The following is a 14,153-nucleotide window of genomic DNA, read 5'->3' as shown; positions in this document are numbered from 1 at the left end:
TCTGTAGACCAGACTGGCCTTGAACTCACAGAGATCTGCTTGCCTCTGCCTCCCAAATGCTGGGATTAAAGGTGTGCACCACCACACCCAGCCCTCCCCTTTACTTTCTAGGCTTTACTCTCATTCTTTGCCAAAGTTAAGTCTGGCTTTTTCCTGAGCAGGACTCCAGTCACCTGGGTGGAACCCAGCCCTGAGTACTGGCTATGACTTTCTTTATTCCTGGTTCTGGTGTGACCCTGACAAAAAGTGATTTCAGCCTCAAGCCATCTCTAGTTTGCCTCAAATCCTCTGTTAATGTGTAGCTTAAGAGTATGAAGTAGCCACGGGGGTACAGTGCTTCACCCAGGATCTGAGTGGATATGGCGTATCCTGTGTGACATGTGTGTCCATGGTGACACTTGCCACAGAGAGTGCCACAGTGATTATCACAAAGGGAGGAGAAGCCTCCTCTGTACATAGATGCTCATCTGAGTGCTCCAAGAAGTTTTCCCTTCACCATCCTAGCTGGCCATGAAACCCTGGGAACTCACACAGAGATGCAAGCTCAGCTTCCATTAGGCCACATGCTTGGACACCCAAGCGATAGGCAGTGCTTCTCAGAAATCTTAGGAGCCTCCAGGATCACAGTAGATAACGCAAAACAATCAAATAACACTAGGGCCTAAAACACCTTGAGAGACAACTCACATCTTCCATCATTCACAGAACAGCTGATCCTCTGGGAACAGATAGTCACAAATGGATCTGGTTGAACACAGAAGCATACATAGGTAGGTGGACAACCCATGGCCTCGATTCTGCAGAAGACAAAGCCACCCAGAAGGGGAACAAAGCAGAATTGGGAAAACAAGGAAACCACAGCTCTTCCAGGAGCTGTTTTCGGCCCCTCTCTAAGCAACAACACACATTTCAACTGGAACAGAGGCTTCCTGTTATAACTAGTGTTGAGGCCCCGCGACAGGCCCGGAACTGAGGCTGAATGGATAACACTGGAATTGAGGCATTGTCACAGGACTAGAACTCTGGTTGGACATTGGTATAAGACTGCAGGGTGTGGCGGCACACGCCTTTAATCCCAGCACTCAGAGAGGCAGAGGCAGGAGCTGTGAGCTCGAGGTCAGCCTGTGAGTTCTACACAGCCAGGACTACACAGAGAAACTAAAAAACAAAAAACCCAAAAACAAACAAAACAAAAAACCCAAAAACAGCCAACGAAAAAAACAAACAAAAATTTTAAAAAATATAACAATAAAAGGACTGTGACTCTACGTGAGAGCAAGAATGAAAAGTTTCACACTAGAACTGGAGCTGGAGGCAGGCATGCTGCATATGCCTGTGAGCTCTGAAAGCTGAGACAGGAGGATCCCAGGAACTCCACCCCAGCTTAGGCACATGAGGACACTTTTTCAATAGTAGCAGAAGCAGCAGCCATTGAGGAACAAGAAGCAGGGAGCCACGTTGGAGCGAGAATTGCGGCTTCACAGACTGTTACCTGAGTTCTGAGTTTGATCATGTCAGCCTCCATCTGGGAATTGGACTCATTAAGCTCCTTGATCTCTTCATCTAACTGCTTGATTTCTTCATCGTTTTCTATACCTGTAATGGAAACATCATCATGTTAGGGCCATAGTGCCTGAAAACACTTCAGCAGAGAAAAGATGTTTTCTCTTCTTTTTCCATTTGGAGTTGAATTTTCTTGGGAGCTGTGTCACTATAATCATAGCTTGGATGTCTTTATCTCCGCACCCCTGCCTGCCTTACCACCCAGGCACCTAGAGAAAGTGAAGACCTAGTAGATAGAGCCCTGGTACTGATAGGTCAGAGTTCTAGGCTGAATGCTCAGAACCTCAGGATTTGGTCCTTTAACTCTGGGCCGAAGCCACTTTGCTGACCCTTGATTCGCCAAGTTATACTCCCCATCACTTCTTGCACTTAGCATCCTACCATGCTCATTTCTGGCTCTGTCATCCTGAGCACATCAGGCTTCCATAATGAGCCCTAAGAGAATCTGGCCCTAGACTTGTTCAGAAGCTGGGAAGGGTATGAACCTGACTATCTTGGGATGAGAAGTCCAGGCCAGCAACTGCCAATATGCAAGGGCCTAGGTGGCTCCCTAGGTCAGCCATGGCAAACCCAGGCACATGGCCAACTACCTGTGTTTACAAAGGGTATTTACAATATTTGATCTGCTGTGCTCTGCTGCTGACAATTTTGCATCATCAATATCAATATGACCAGAGTTCTCTTGATTGGGGTTATTTTGTTTTACATGGTTGGAGACACATGGAGCACAGAAACCACTATCCTCAAACATGTCAGTCTTGGGATTGTGGGTAGCATTGGTCACCTGCCCCAGTAAAGGATCCTCTGCAGACCAGTGGGGAAGTATGCAGTAGTCCAGGCCTTATAGAATCTGTTTTTAACCTTTGCAGATAGATGGGCCCAGAGGGAGGCCAGAGACACCCCAGATACTGTGATGCCTGGCTGAAGAGAGGTAGTATTTGGCCAAGAGTCCTAGACCAGAAGGGAAGGAGACATGTCTATAGTGGTAGAGCCTCTGCTTTTAGTGGGTGGAAAAAAAAACAGAACAAAAATGTTTTACTATAAAATAGAGCGGGGGCAAAAAAAAAAAAAAAAAAAAAAAAAAAAAAAAAAAAAAAAAAAAAAAAAAAAAAAACCCCAGGGCTGCTGATTGAGGAATGGAAGTTAGAAGCTGAGAGCTGGCTGCCCACTCTGTCTGGATAGGCTGTCCAGTGTGAGCTGTCCCTCCTCTAGGACATGCATGTTTGTCCCTGGAGCATCTTCAGTCTTTTCTCCTTCAAACTGACCTTTGTCCAATGGCTACTTCCTGCACTAATGAGTGTCCAGTGGGTGCAGACTGAGAGCCACCTACCATGAGACTCCTGTTTTAGCATCAGGGTTAGTCTGTCAGATGCAGTGCTAAGTGCCTTCTCAGTGCGTGCTGCCTGCATGGGGTTCAGTGCCTATCTTCTTTATGTCAAGGAACTTGGCTTCTTTGTGGGCAAGAGAGAGGGGGTATTGCCTGCAAGTGTCTCAAAGCAGGCTCTTTATGCTGACTGTTTGGGGCTCCAAGGAGAGAGCATGCAGATAGGCTTCAGGCCTTCTGGAGAGCAGACCCTACAGTTTATCGCCATTTCCCTGAGCTTGGTGTTAGGCAGAAGGGACACTGGCTCACAGTACCTCACGTCCCTAGGCTTGCAACACATATAGGGGTATGTCTCTGGAGAACAAAGGGGCAGACCTTAGTATTTACACCCAACACTGGCAGAGAAGAGGGTTCTGTAGGCAGACGCACTGTAATGGCAGACAGAAAGGGCATGGCTAGAGTTAATGTACCTGCACACTGCATTCAGCCTTCAGCTAGGGTTAGAGGAGATAGCCACTGGCCAGACCTATAGCCTAAGGTCTGGGGTCTGAACTGGGATGCCAGTGTGGATACACCACTTTGATGTGAGGATCTCTCAGTCATGGCCACTACATTTATAGTGCACCCAGAGCTCTCAGTTAGGATATGTTATGCAAAGGGAATCAGGGAGTCTACCTTTCTGGCTTCAGGGAGACTCTGGCTTTTGAGTGCCGAGAGTATAGGTAGAACTTCTTGGTGAGGATGCCCCTACCTCTTAGCTAATCTCACTCACAGGTTCTGCTTAGTGGTTCCTGGAATGAGCTTAGTGGGTGCTGAGCCATGGGTCTCTTACTGGAACCAGCTTAGTGAGTGCTGAACCATAAGTCTCTTATTGGAACCAGCTCCAGTGAGTACTGAGCCATAGGTCTCTTATTGGAACCAGCTCCAGTGAGTGCTGAGCCACAGGTCTCTTATTGGAACCAGCTCCAGTGAGTGCTGAGCCACAGGTCTCTTACTGGAATAATCTCTGGTGAGTGTTGATCCATAGGTCTCTTATTTGAACCAGCTCCAGTGAGCGCTGAGCCATAGGTCTCTTATTGGAACTAGCTCCGGTGAGTGCTGAGCCATGGGTCTTGGGGGAGATATATACAGTGTTTCCAGCCTCTGACATCCTGGTTTTGATCAGCTTCTCAACAGCTCACATGTTCTATATGTTCCTTCTTAATTAAACCCACAGATCCAGGGTTATAGGAGCATGCAGTACTACTGGCTTTTCTCTTGGGTTCTGGGGATCTAAATATGGGTTCTCATGCTTGAACAACAGGACTTGGCCCACTGAGCTATCTCCCTAACCCTGTTCTATATGTTCTTGAATAAACACTTCTTAGTCCATGGGTCAAAACCAAACCCATATCCTGAAGCACCTTAATGTTCCCTGAAGGAAGCATCCGCATACAATCCCTGCAAGGGACATATGGCTTCATGCTCTCAGGGACATTAGGCAGTGCTTCATCTCTATGCCTGGGGACCTGTTTCTACAAGAAAACCAGCAGCAGATAACAAGGAAAGCAAGTAGCTATATCCTGAGAAGAAACTCATTTACAGGTTGAGACCTAAGACAACAGGGCAGAGCACCATCCATTTTGTCTGGGACTGTCATTGGCACTTAGGTGCTGTTTCTCTCCACACTTAGCTCTAGATGACTTCAAAAGTGTCACAGCATTGACTCTGAGCTTGCAAGCTGAACAATGTATATGGAATCCAACAGTCACGAGGATAGACTGTGGGGGCGTGTCTCAGACCTACAGGTTAGTTGGGTTACAGAATCCTCCCAGGGCATCTGATTTTCCTTGCTAAACTTTGTATACACATACAGAGCAGTCAACAAGAACTCTTGAAGGGGATGGACTTTGCAGATGAATTCAAGACAATCCGGTATTGAAGATGCTGGGAGAGGAGAGGGCAGGAAGGGAGGCTGCCATCCTTGCCTTGTGTCTGTAGTGCTCTAGAGCTGCCCCTAGATTACAGGCTTAGGAATGGGGGCCCAAAGAAAGAGGAAAGAAAGGAGTGTCATGGTTTCTGGTGAACCAGATTGTTGGAGATCCTGGGACATGGGATGCGGGTGGGGCCTAATGATCTCTGTTTCTGTGGTCTCAGAACAGTGGGCTAAGTCGCTTGTGCTGAGCTGAGATGCAGTGACGTCCCACCTCTGTAACCAGCAGAAGGGCTGGGGACCCCAGGGTGTAGTTACCATTGCTGGCTCGCTGCTTGATAGTCAACATCTGTTCTCCAGACAGCTTTGCTTTCTTCATTGCTGACGTAGCTCTTGGACATCCTGACAAGCTGTTGATAAGACAAGAGATAATTGTTAGCCATGGGCTTCAGCAAAGCCCAAGCCCTGCAGTGACAGATGAGGTATCACAGAGTGTTTATCAGTTCAACTGCTATCACAGGGATACTGAGAAATACAGAGCAATGGTGCCATGTGCCAGCACATACATACAAGCATAACGTGGCCTGGATGTATATGAGCACATTGATGGGCTGCATGGTTAGTGTGGCCTCTGGTGTGGGGTCTCCAGAGCAGGGATGTAAAGCAAGGGGACACAATCTCCCCATGTAACTCACAGGACTGTTGCAGCCTTTATGGAGTGATTATATTCCTTTAAAACTTGCTTCTTATGAATAGCATCAAACTTACACAACAATTATTTTCAACCTGATTTCAAACACATAGAAACAAACAAAATAGTGTAAGAATGTTTACCCAGCTTTTTTTTTTTTTTAACCACTACCCATAGTAAGCCCCCTTTGTCTCATCCTCCCACAAACTATTTAGGATGAAAGCAGGTATAAAGTCAACTACAATATTGTCACCAATGTTTCTGAAATCAGACTTGTTACTCAGGCAGCTGTGCAGCCTGGTTTTCAGGTGGCCCCTGCTGTATGGCTCCTCTGCATTATCACCACTGTACATCTGGAATTGCCTAGAACTCACACTTCTAGTTGTGTCTTTGAGGGTACTTCCAGAGAGTTAACTGAGGAGGGAAGAGCCATTTCAAATGTAGGTAATACCCTTCCATTTACCAGGATTCTAGACTAAATAAAAGGGGTTTAAAAAGGAATAAATAAGCTGGGTGCTAGCATTCCCTTTCTCTGCACCCTGATGTTCCCATATGTGAACCAGCCCCACCTTGACAGCCTTCACAGCTGCCATCATGCCTTCCCTGCCACCATGGACTGCTTCCTCTGGATGGCGAGCCAAAGAAACCCTTGCTCCCAACAGTTGCTTTTGGTCACAGCAATAAACACATGCCTCTCATGTGAGTCTTCAATTACCATGCCTAGTCCAGTTCCATCCTAGCTCCTTATTGCATTTTAATGGACATGTCTGATGGGACCTTCCCATAGGGGCTCTCTGGCTACATGTCTGCTGGAGTCAGCATGTCCTTTATGCAGAGCTCTTTCCCATGGATGGAATAGGTGGGCTTCCTCTCACCCATCAAAGCACAGGCTCTTCCTCTGGCAGTACGACTGGGAAAAGAGAAGCCCATGAGGCAGTCACAGGCCACTACCTAGTCAGGATTCCTCTAGAGGCCCATGTCCTGCACTATGTATAGACCCCAATGCAGTTCTGAAGTCTGACAGCAGTAGAGCACTAGAAATGACGTTCCTAGAGTCTTGGTAAAAACCACATCTTCAGGCTTTTACTATAGAAAGGAGAGCAGTGGAAGACTTGTGAAGAGCCACCCCCTTAGAGTAAGGGTATGCCCTGAGGGCATGGCTATGGTAGCATGTTCCTATGATCCCAGCACTCGGGAGGTAGATGCAGAAGGATTAGGAATTCAAGAAGAGTTTCGGTTATAAGAGCTGAAGGCCAGCCAAGGCGATAAGAGACCTCGTCAGAAAACAAAGCACACTTCTCTCTTTCTGGAAATAAACAGACTAAGTCCACTGCCTAGAGCTTTTCCTCCTAGGAGCCTGCCTACAGCTACCAGGCTTGAAGGCGGGAGACTGCTTTGGGCCTGTTTTGCTCCTGAAAAGCCAGCCACACAGGGCTTTACCTGCTGCTTCCAGTTCATACAGAACAGACACAGTCCTATTCCCTTGGCCCCTTTGTGTGTTTTGATAAATACAACATAAGATGGTCTGTACAAGCAATGTGCTTGTGCGGACATGAGATGGTGAGGACATTGTCATGGGACACCACAATTGCTTTCCAGTCAGATTTTCTTTGTATGATTAGAAGGGCCTCACTCTGAAATAACAGAAGTCTCCTACAGGTAGCCTCTGCAGTAGTTGCTTGCTCACAGTTACATTATCAGCATTATTTCTATACATAATCATAAGTGCCGAGCTTAGTTAGATGTGACCAGCTTTGCCTGGGGTGAGATGCAGTCTACAGCTTTGACAACAACATGTATGTTAATGGCTAGAGTACGCCACTATGATAGGTGTAACATCCCAGGGATAGCAGGCCTCAGCCACAGTGTGATCTGTAGAATCTCCAATAGCTGTTGGCTAGGATGCATCAAAGGGCATGTGCTGTATAGGTCTGGACTGGCTTACTTGTGAGGAGATTAAGATAAGAGTAGAACTGGGCACACTGTCTAATGAGTGTAGTAACTTCTGCACATTGTTTCATTAGCCTGTGTTAGTCAGGTGGCTGAAATGCGAGCTTCTGTGCTGATGTTTTCCAAAAATGGGTAAACCTGAACCCATCACCAGTTCCATGGCAAGTTGGGCATGGGCATAAGGAACTAGCCAAGCCTCCTGCAGACATTCCCAGGACTGTGTTTCCCAGAATAGCACCTTGTTCCAGCCTCAGGCCTGGCCCAGCCCCATAGAGCATGAGTCTCCCAAATTATGGCACTCACTGTCTTCTCCCAGGCAAGCCTCTGGCCATTCTTGCAGCAGCTTTTCAGAGGCCAGGAATCTGGACAGAGGGCTCCAGAGTGTGGAGTCCTGGGTTCCAGAGGCCTGCCTCCCTTTCTTACTGTGGACTCATGCTGCAGCCTCAGGATGAATCCTAAACCTCCTGTTGTTTTTACAGTCACCATCCCTGGGGCCCATGTGCATCCCTTAATGGAACTGCAGGGCCTTTTCTTGGGCTGAGGCCAACATACCACATACATCCTATGCAATGGTCCTGGGACCTCGGATCATTGCTTCAGCTTCTTAAGACCAGTGTTTCCTAAGTATCCACATTGCCAGCTTAGGGTTCTGTACACTGGTGGCTCCCCTTTGCTTTTCCCCATATACTCATGATGTTCTCTGGTCTTGTTTTTCTGCCCCAGCAATGTGTATTGACTACTCAACTTAAAAAAAAAAAAACAAAAACAAAAACACCCAGTTATCTATTAAATAGGACCATGGGCTTCAGGAAGTCTCCACCTAGGTCAGGCTGGGATCATATTCCCAGACATCGCCATACCTGTGCATTTCAGGCTGTTCCTGAACCAAGAACACATCACACAAGGAATTTCATACATTAGAAAAATTGCACATAATCAATGATAGGGACAGATGACATTATCCCACTCAAGATTCAGCTTTCATGGGACCTGGTCTGGGTTCCATGTATGAGGATGTCTCTAGTTTCTTCTGTTTTCACTGAGGATACAGAACCCCTTTCCAGTGAGTTCCCAGGGCTGACCTGTATTGCTTTACCACAGCCAGTATTAAATGCTGCCCAGTAGCTCTGCTCTACCATCATCTGGGTCAAGGGCTCCTGAAGTAGAGCTCCAGATTTCCATTTTGTTTGTTTTTTGTTGTTGTTGTTTTGGTTTGGTTTTCAAGACAGGGTTTCTCTGTGTAGTTCTGGCTGTCCTGGACTCTCTTTGTAGACCAAGCTGACCTCGAAATCACAGACATCTGCCTGCCTCTGCCTCTCTGAGTGCTGGGATTACAGGTGTGTGCCACTGCACCAGGATACTCCAGACTTCTTAGCTCAAGGCAGTGCTCCTTGTTTTGGCATTGTCAGGAGGAAGCCAGGTGGACTCTGGGCCATCTGTTTCAGTCTCACTCTCAGGTATTTACTGCCCAGACTCTCAAACTTTTCCTTTTTACGTTTGTAAGGGAAAATGAAAGACAAATAAAAATGTCATCTCACATCGAACTGAACATAAAGCCTAGAAATAGCACTTTTATGTTGTTTCTTTGTCATCAGTGACTAAATTTGCCTGATGGGAGGGGCAAAAACAGTGCTACATAAGGACGGTGAGGCAGGCCGGGGTGGAAGGTTCGGAAGCTGAATCAGGAAACAAAGGCAGACCCCAAAGACTGCTGCCTCCTGCTCAACCAGCTCATTTGGTTCCTGCCATTCCGATGTCATGAGCACATCTCCTCACAGGTCAAATCTGGAGGTGAGCCCTGAGCTTCTCCGCTCAGCCCTCTGGGTAGTCTGATTCCTTGTGGGCATACTGCCATCTGCTGGCTACTCACGCAGTCTCCTCTGTCTGGCAGTGGGTCAGGCTAACCCTATGGTAGTGGGGGCCTCACGGAGAGTAAGTTCTGAGTGAAGGAGCTCAGTCTGCTGTAGAAGCTCACTCTAATAAAGATGGGTGCTTTTTGAGCCTCGATGTGCAGTTTCCATGCTGAGATTCTGGGCAACTCATAGTTAATGCCCATTTCCCACATTCCTCCTTGCCTGGGGTCCCAGACATCTGGCAATAGGCAACATTTCAGAATCCAGCAAGAGTTTTAGTGGCTGCACAATGAGGAGAGAAGGCCTCCAGTCTTTATCAGGACAATAGTCTCCTGGAGAGCTTTCAGCTGCATACAGGTAGAGAAACCAACCTATGTGCACACGGTCAAAGTGGGCAGGATGTGACCACAAGCAACAGAGGTGTGATCTGAAGGAAAGTCTAGATAGACTGTGTAACTCAGACTCAGGCTGCCTGACCATGCCCACTCTGCTCACTTTATAGATAGGAGGCAGCGATGGATGTGAGGGAGACAGGTTAGAGAGCAGATGTCCCCAGGAGGCGGGAGATGGCTTTGGAGTCCGTCTTCTAAACAGCCCAAGGTGCTCTGTTCACTGTTGTAACTTGACTCTTTGCTGAGTTGCCTTTGATTCTTCCTGAAGTAGCTCATGCTTTCCATAGCATACAATCTGCACCATGTATGGGGTACGCACCATGCCATGGTGTGCTGTGTCTCCACACCCCAGCTCCATCCCTATCCATAACAAGCTGAGAGAAGCACCGTGAGGAAGGACAAGAAGATGGAGAGTGCCACAGAGTTCCTGCCTCTCTCCATCTCAACCAGAAGGAGCCCTATGATCCCTATTAATCCATAATTTGAAAGATTTTTGTTTTCAGTTCTATGCCAAACAGGAAGACCCAGGGCTGTGGGGAGAGAGAAACCTCAGGTACCTCTGTGTCAGGCAGACAGCCAGGATACCTGGGAATAGAGGTTTCCCTCGGGCACTTTAGTAGGAGCTGTGCAGTGTCTGCAGAGACATCCTGGTATGGCCACTCCCATACACAGCTCTAGCCAGGGCCATGGCAAACATGAAAAGCCCGCAGCCCACTTTGCCTTCTGAGGACAGCTACCTAACACAGCCTTGAAAGGTAGCAGGGTTGCAGGAGAGTCAGATGCATGACTTTTCCTTATCCAGATGAAGTTTAGAGTCCAGTATGAGTGGAGACAGTAAGAGAAAGATGGGCTTAAGGGGATGGAATGGACTCTTTAAGAGCAGAAGTGAAATTCAACCAGTGACTCTGCCATAGATGATCATGAGATGAGATGTCGTCTGGAGAGTGACTCACTGGGAAGCATGGAATGAGAGTCCACTGGTGTCTGCTTGGCAAACCAGGTAGTTAGTCCTAGATTCAGACCTCCAGAGGCTTCCAGGATGGGGTGGGGCAGCATCCATTGTCTCTGTGTTGTCCAGCTCTCTTCCAGCAGCCTTTACTGTTTTGTATATTATGTACTTGGAATTTGCTGTGCAACCAACCACACAGAACCAAGTTCCTGCTACCTGTGCCTTCGCTGTTTCAGTTGGTGAAGTCCCTGCCAGCTTCCTCAGTCTCATGAACATATATTCCTTCGAAATCTTGGGGACACCAATGAGGCTGGTGCTTGCCTAAGAGATCACTGTTGCAGTTACTGAGCGGTAGTGATCACAGAAACACTATGAGAGTGTCAAGAACTTTGCTAGGAGTTGGATACAGTCACACATGAGGTAGGCAGATCTTCATCCAATTCCAGGTCAGCCTGGGCTACAGAGAGAGGCCCAGTCTTAAGAAAATAAGAAGCCCTGTATGGTCATTGGATTTCATACCCTCATCTAACATTCATCCAACAGTATTTCTGTAGCAGTCCCAAGTGCAGCAGCACTCACTAGACAAAAGGAGGTCCTAACAACAGCAGCAGCAATGGTTGACAGATCCCTCCAAGCTGCTGTGCTACAGCAGGTGACAAGCACCAGCTTGCATCCTCTGTCTTCTGTAGCTGTCTGTACTTTTTCTGAGTGACAGATGATTTTGGCAGGGTTCCTGGTAGGTCTGGAGTCCATACTGGGATGACCCCTGTGAACTGCAGTCTCCCTAACTTGGGATCTAACACCTTTGGCCAAACAGAGATGGAAAGTCTGGCAGATATTTACCTTTGAATGCTTGGTTGCTGGGTAAGAGCATCTGTAGATAAGGTGGAATTGGGCAGCCTTGAGTTCAGGTATGGTCAGTGTTAGTGACAGAGGTAGCTGTAGAGATGCAGAGGCTGATGGCTGGAGACCTGACTTATCTGCTGAGGGCACTGGATTTAAGGACAGTGTACTGAGGCTTGTGTTGCTGCCAGTATCATAGAGAGCACCCACAAAGAGCTATGGAAGACAGCTAGAGAGCAATAGAAGCTGATGTGGGAAAGCAGGTTGAGGGTTGGAGAGATGACAGGGCTGGGCTGGTTCAGTGGATACAGTAAAGAGTGCCACCCAGAATGCACGAAGAGGAGCGGACACTCCTCTCCTCTCTTCCCCTCCCCTTCCTTTCCTCCCCTCCCCACTTCTTTCCCTCCCTTCTCTCTCCTCTCTTCCCCATTTCTTTCTTCTCCTCCCTTCTTATTCTCTTTCCTCTCCTCTCTCTTCTCCTACTCCCTTTCCCACTCATCTCTTCTCCTTTCCTGTCCCTTCTTCCTCTCTCAACCCCTCCCCTCCTCTCCTTTTTCCTCCCCTCCCCTCCCCTCCCCTCTCCTCTCCTCTCCCCTCCCCTCCCCTCCCCTCCCCTCTCCTCTCCTCTCCTCTCTCTCCTTCCCTTTCCCTCTTCTTTCTCTTCTCTTCCCTGTCCTGGATTTTGTTTGTGACAGTTCTGTGTGTCTGTGTGGAAAGGCTGCAGTTTCCAGTGGTTTACTGTTTAACACAACACTGTGTGTTGTAAAGAATCTGTAGTGACCCAATACCCACATCAGTTGATTTCAGCAGAGGAGAAGGGCAAGTTCGATGTCAGACTTTGAGAAGAAACAAGTTCCCAGGGAGAGAACTGAGCTTGAGATTGTAGTGTCAGTGTAGCCTGGCTGGATGTACCAAGCTTCCCAGGCCAGGTGGAAGAAGCCCTTTCTTGCCAGGGTCCTATCCACGTCACCTATGGGAGCCATTTCTCTGGGAAAGCCTGACCGGGGGGGGGGGGTGTCTTTCCTCATTCCTGGTTCCTCATCAAGGTCTTTCCCCTGACAGGCTTAGGATCTTCACCCTGGGAACTTTTCTTGCTTTGTTTCTTTGGTAATATTCTTTCTTTCATTTCTCAGTTCTCTGTTTTTTGTTTTTCAGCACCCTCACCTCAGGCACTCTTTAGTAGTTGGCTACTAACCCTCCTGAACTACTCATTCAGTCTTCTGAAGTATATTTATGGCATTTTGTTATCTCTTTACAATTTATAGGAGACATCTTCAATTTTGCATCTTTGCAGGTAATCCTTTCTTTGCACTTATGTTTTAAAGATATACTTGTCCCCTCTCCGCTTGGGTTATAAATACAATATACTTTAATACTCCTTCTGTCTTTTTCTGCCTGATGACAAATGATAAACTTGAAATTTTTTCTTTTGTTTCCATGGTATTTCTGTTTTGTTTGTTTGTTTGTTTTGTTTTTCTGTTTCCCGTCTCCTTTTTGGGTTGGTTTGCTTCAGCTTTTGTCAAGAAACCCAGCACTGTCTTGAACTGGCAGTGCTTCTTGGCTCTTGTTCCTGCTCTAGTGCCAATGACCATGAGTATTACTTGTCTGGCTGCTGGCTCTACTGGGGAGCCAGGCCCTTTTCCAAAGAGCTGGACCTGGCAGAGACTGTGGATTCATAGGAGTGGTCAGTGGCCTCAGCTGGAATCTGAGGCCAGGAAGGAGGCAGGACCTCTCCACTGGACCTCAAATTTCTGTTTTCTGTGGAGATTTGGCCATTTCCAGCCTGCAGAGCACTTGTTTTGAAGGGTCTCTGCTCTTCCTTTCCTGGGGTGTCAGAGACACATGGCCCAGCATTCAAGAGCCCACCTGCTCTTGTAGAGTTTCAGCTGGCCTCTCCCTCAACACCCTAGAGGCATGTGGGTGTGGGAGTATGTCAGCATGTGTTCTTGTCTTTCTCTTCTCTGTTTTCCTTTCCCCTTCTGTTTCTTACTTCCACACCCCCAGTTCAGCTGCTCAACAGGAGGCTGACTGAGCCTTGAGCTTGTTTCACCTTTGCATGTACCAGTGTCTGTAGATGTGATGCATTCTCTTTCTTGGTATTAGGTTGTACTGTACTGTGTTTTGCATGGTCAGTATGAGAATTGCTCATGTGAGTATGTATCAGTCTTTGGAGTTTAAACCAGGATGCTCAATAGAGGTGACACAGAAAACTTTCTGATGGGCAATATGTTCCTGTAACTGAATACACTGGTTCAAGGGCTTGTGTATCTCTCTCCCCTCTTGAGGTGTCCATCTTAGAAGTAAGATTCAAGTACTTAGTGGGGGTACTGCTTGCACACCTTGAAATAAGTGTTGCTCTACATGCTAGTCAAGTGGGATTCAGTGATCTCAGAGAGACTCTTCATTCAAGTTGGGGTGGTTGTGGATCAAAGAGGAAGGGCTCAAAGTAGCAGAGGGCACAGCAGCAAGACCCAGAGGCCCCAAGGGCCGCTTCAAGGGTTTATGCTTGCAGAACAAGAACTTGTCTCTGGCTAAATCTCCATCTGAGTCCTCTCTAGGCTGCCTCTAACCCTGAGTCTCACAGACAGCAAGGCCAGCTCCCCTTTGTTCCTCTCTTTCTGTTCAGGGGGCTCAGACAAGGCTTAGTGCCTTTGGATTACTGGATCTCCAGATAGA

The 14,153-nt window shown here is 47.6% G+C and overlaps 1 protein-coding gene across 13 annotated transcripts in view; it reads right to left on the bottom strand.

Annotated features, from left to right (window-relative positions):
- The window catches only part of Myt1l (myelin transcription factor 1 like), a 405,732-nt gene that overhangs the window by 9,459 nt on the left and 382,120 nt on the right, over positions 1-14,153 (bottom strand). For 9 of the 13 annotated variants that reach the window (XM_051144335.1, XM_051144353.1, XM_051144364.1 and 6 more), the window contains 2 exons: positions 5,118-5,209; positions 1,487-1,596 (listed from right to left, as the gene is read on the bottom strand). In XM_051144335.1, the coding sequence (XP_051000292.1) occupies positions 1,487-1,596; positions 5,118-5,209 (202 nt within the window). The remainder of the gene's footprint in view (positions 1-1,486; positions 1,597-5,117; positions 5,210-14,153) is intronic. The other 4 variants (XM_051144370.1, XM_051144386.1, XM_051144411.1 and 1 more) reach the window with 1 other exon arrangement.

This window comes from Acomys russatus, chromosome 1 (genome assembly GCF_903995435.1).
Source record: "Acomys russatus chromosome 1, mAcoRus1.1, whole genome shotgun sequence".
Lineage (NCBI taxonomy): Eukaryota > Metazoa > Chordata > Mammalia > Rodentia > Muridae > Acomys > Acomys russatus.
Note: the sequence above shows the minus strand (reverse complement) of the source record. Positions and strands in the feature narration are given on the sequence as shown.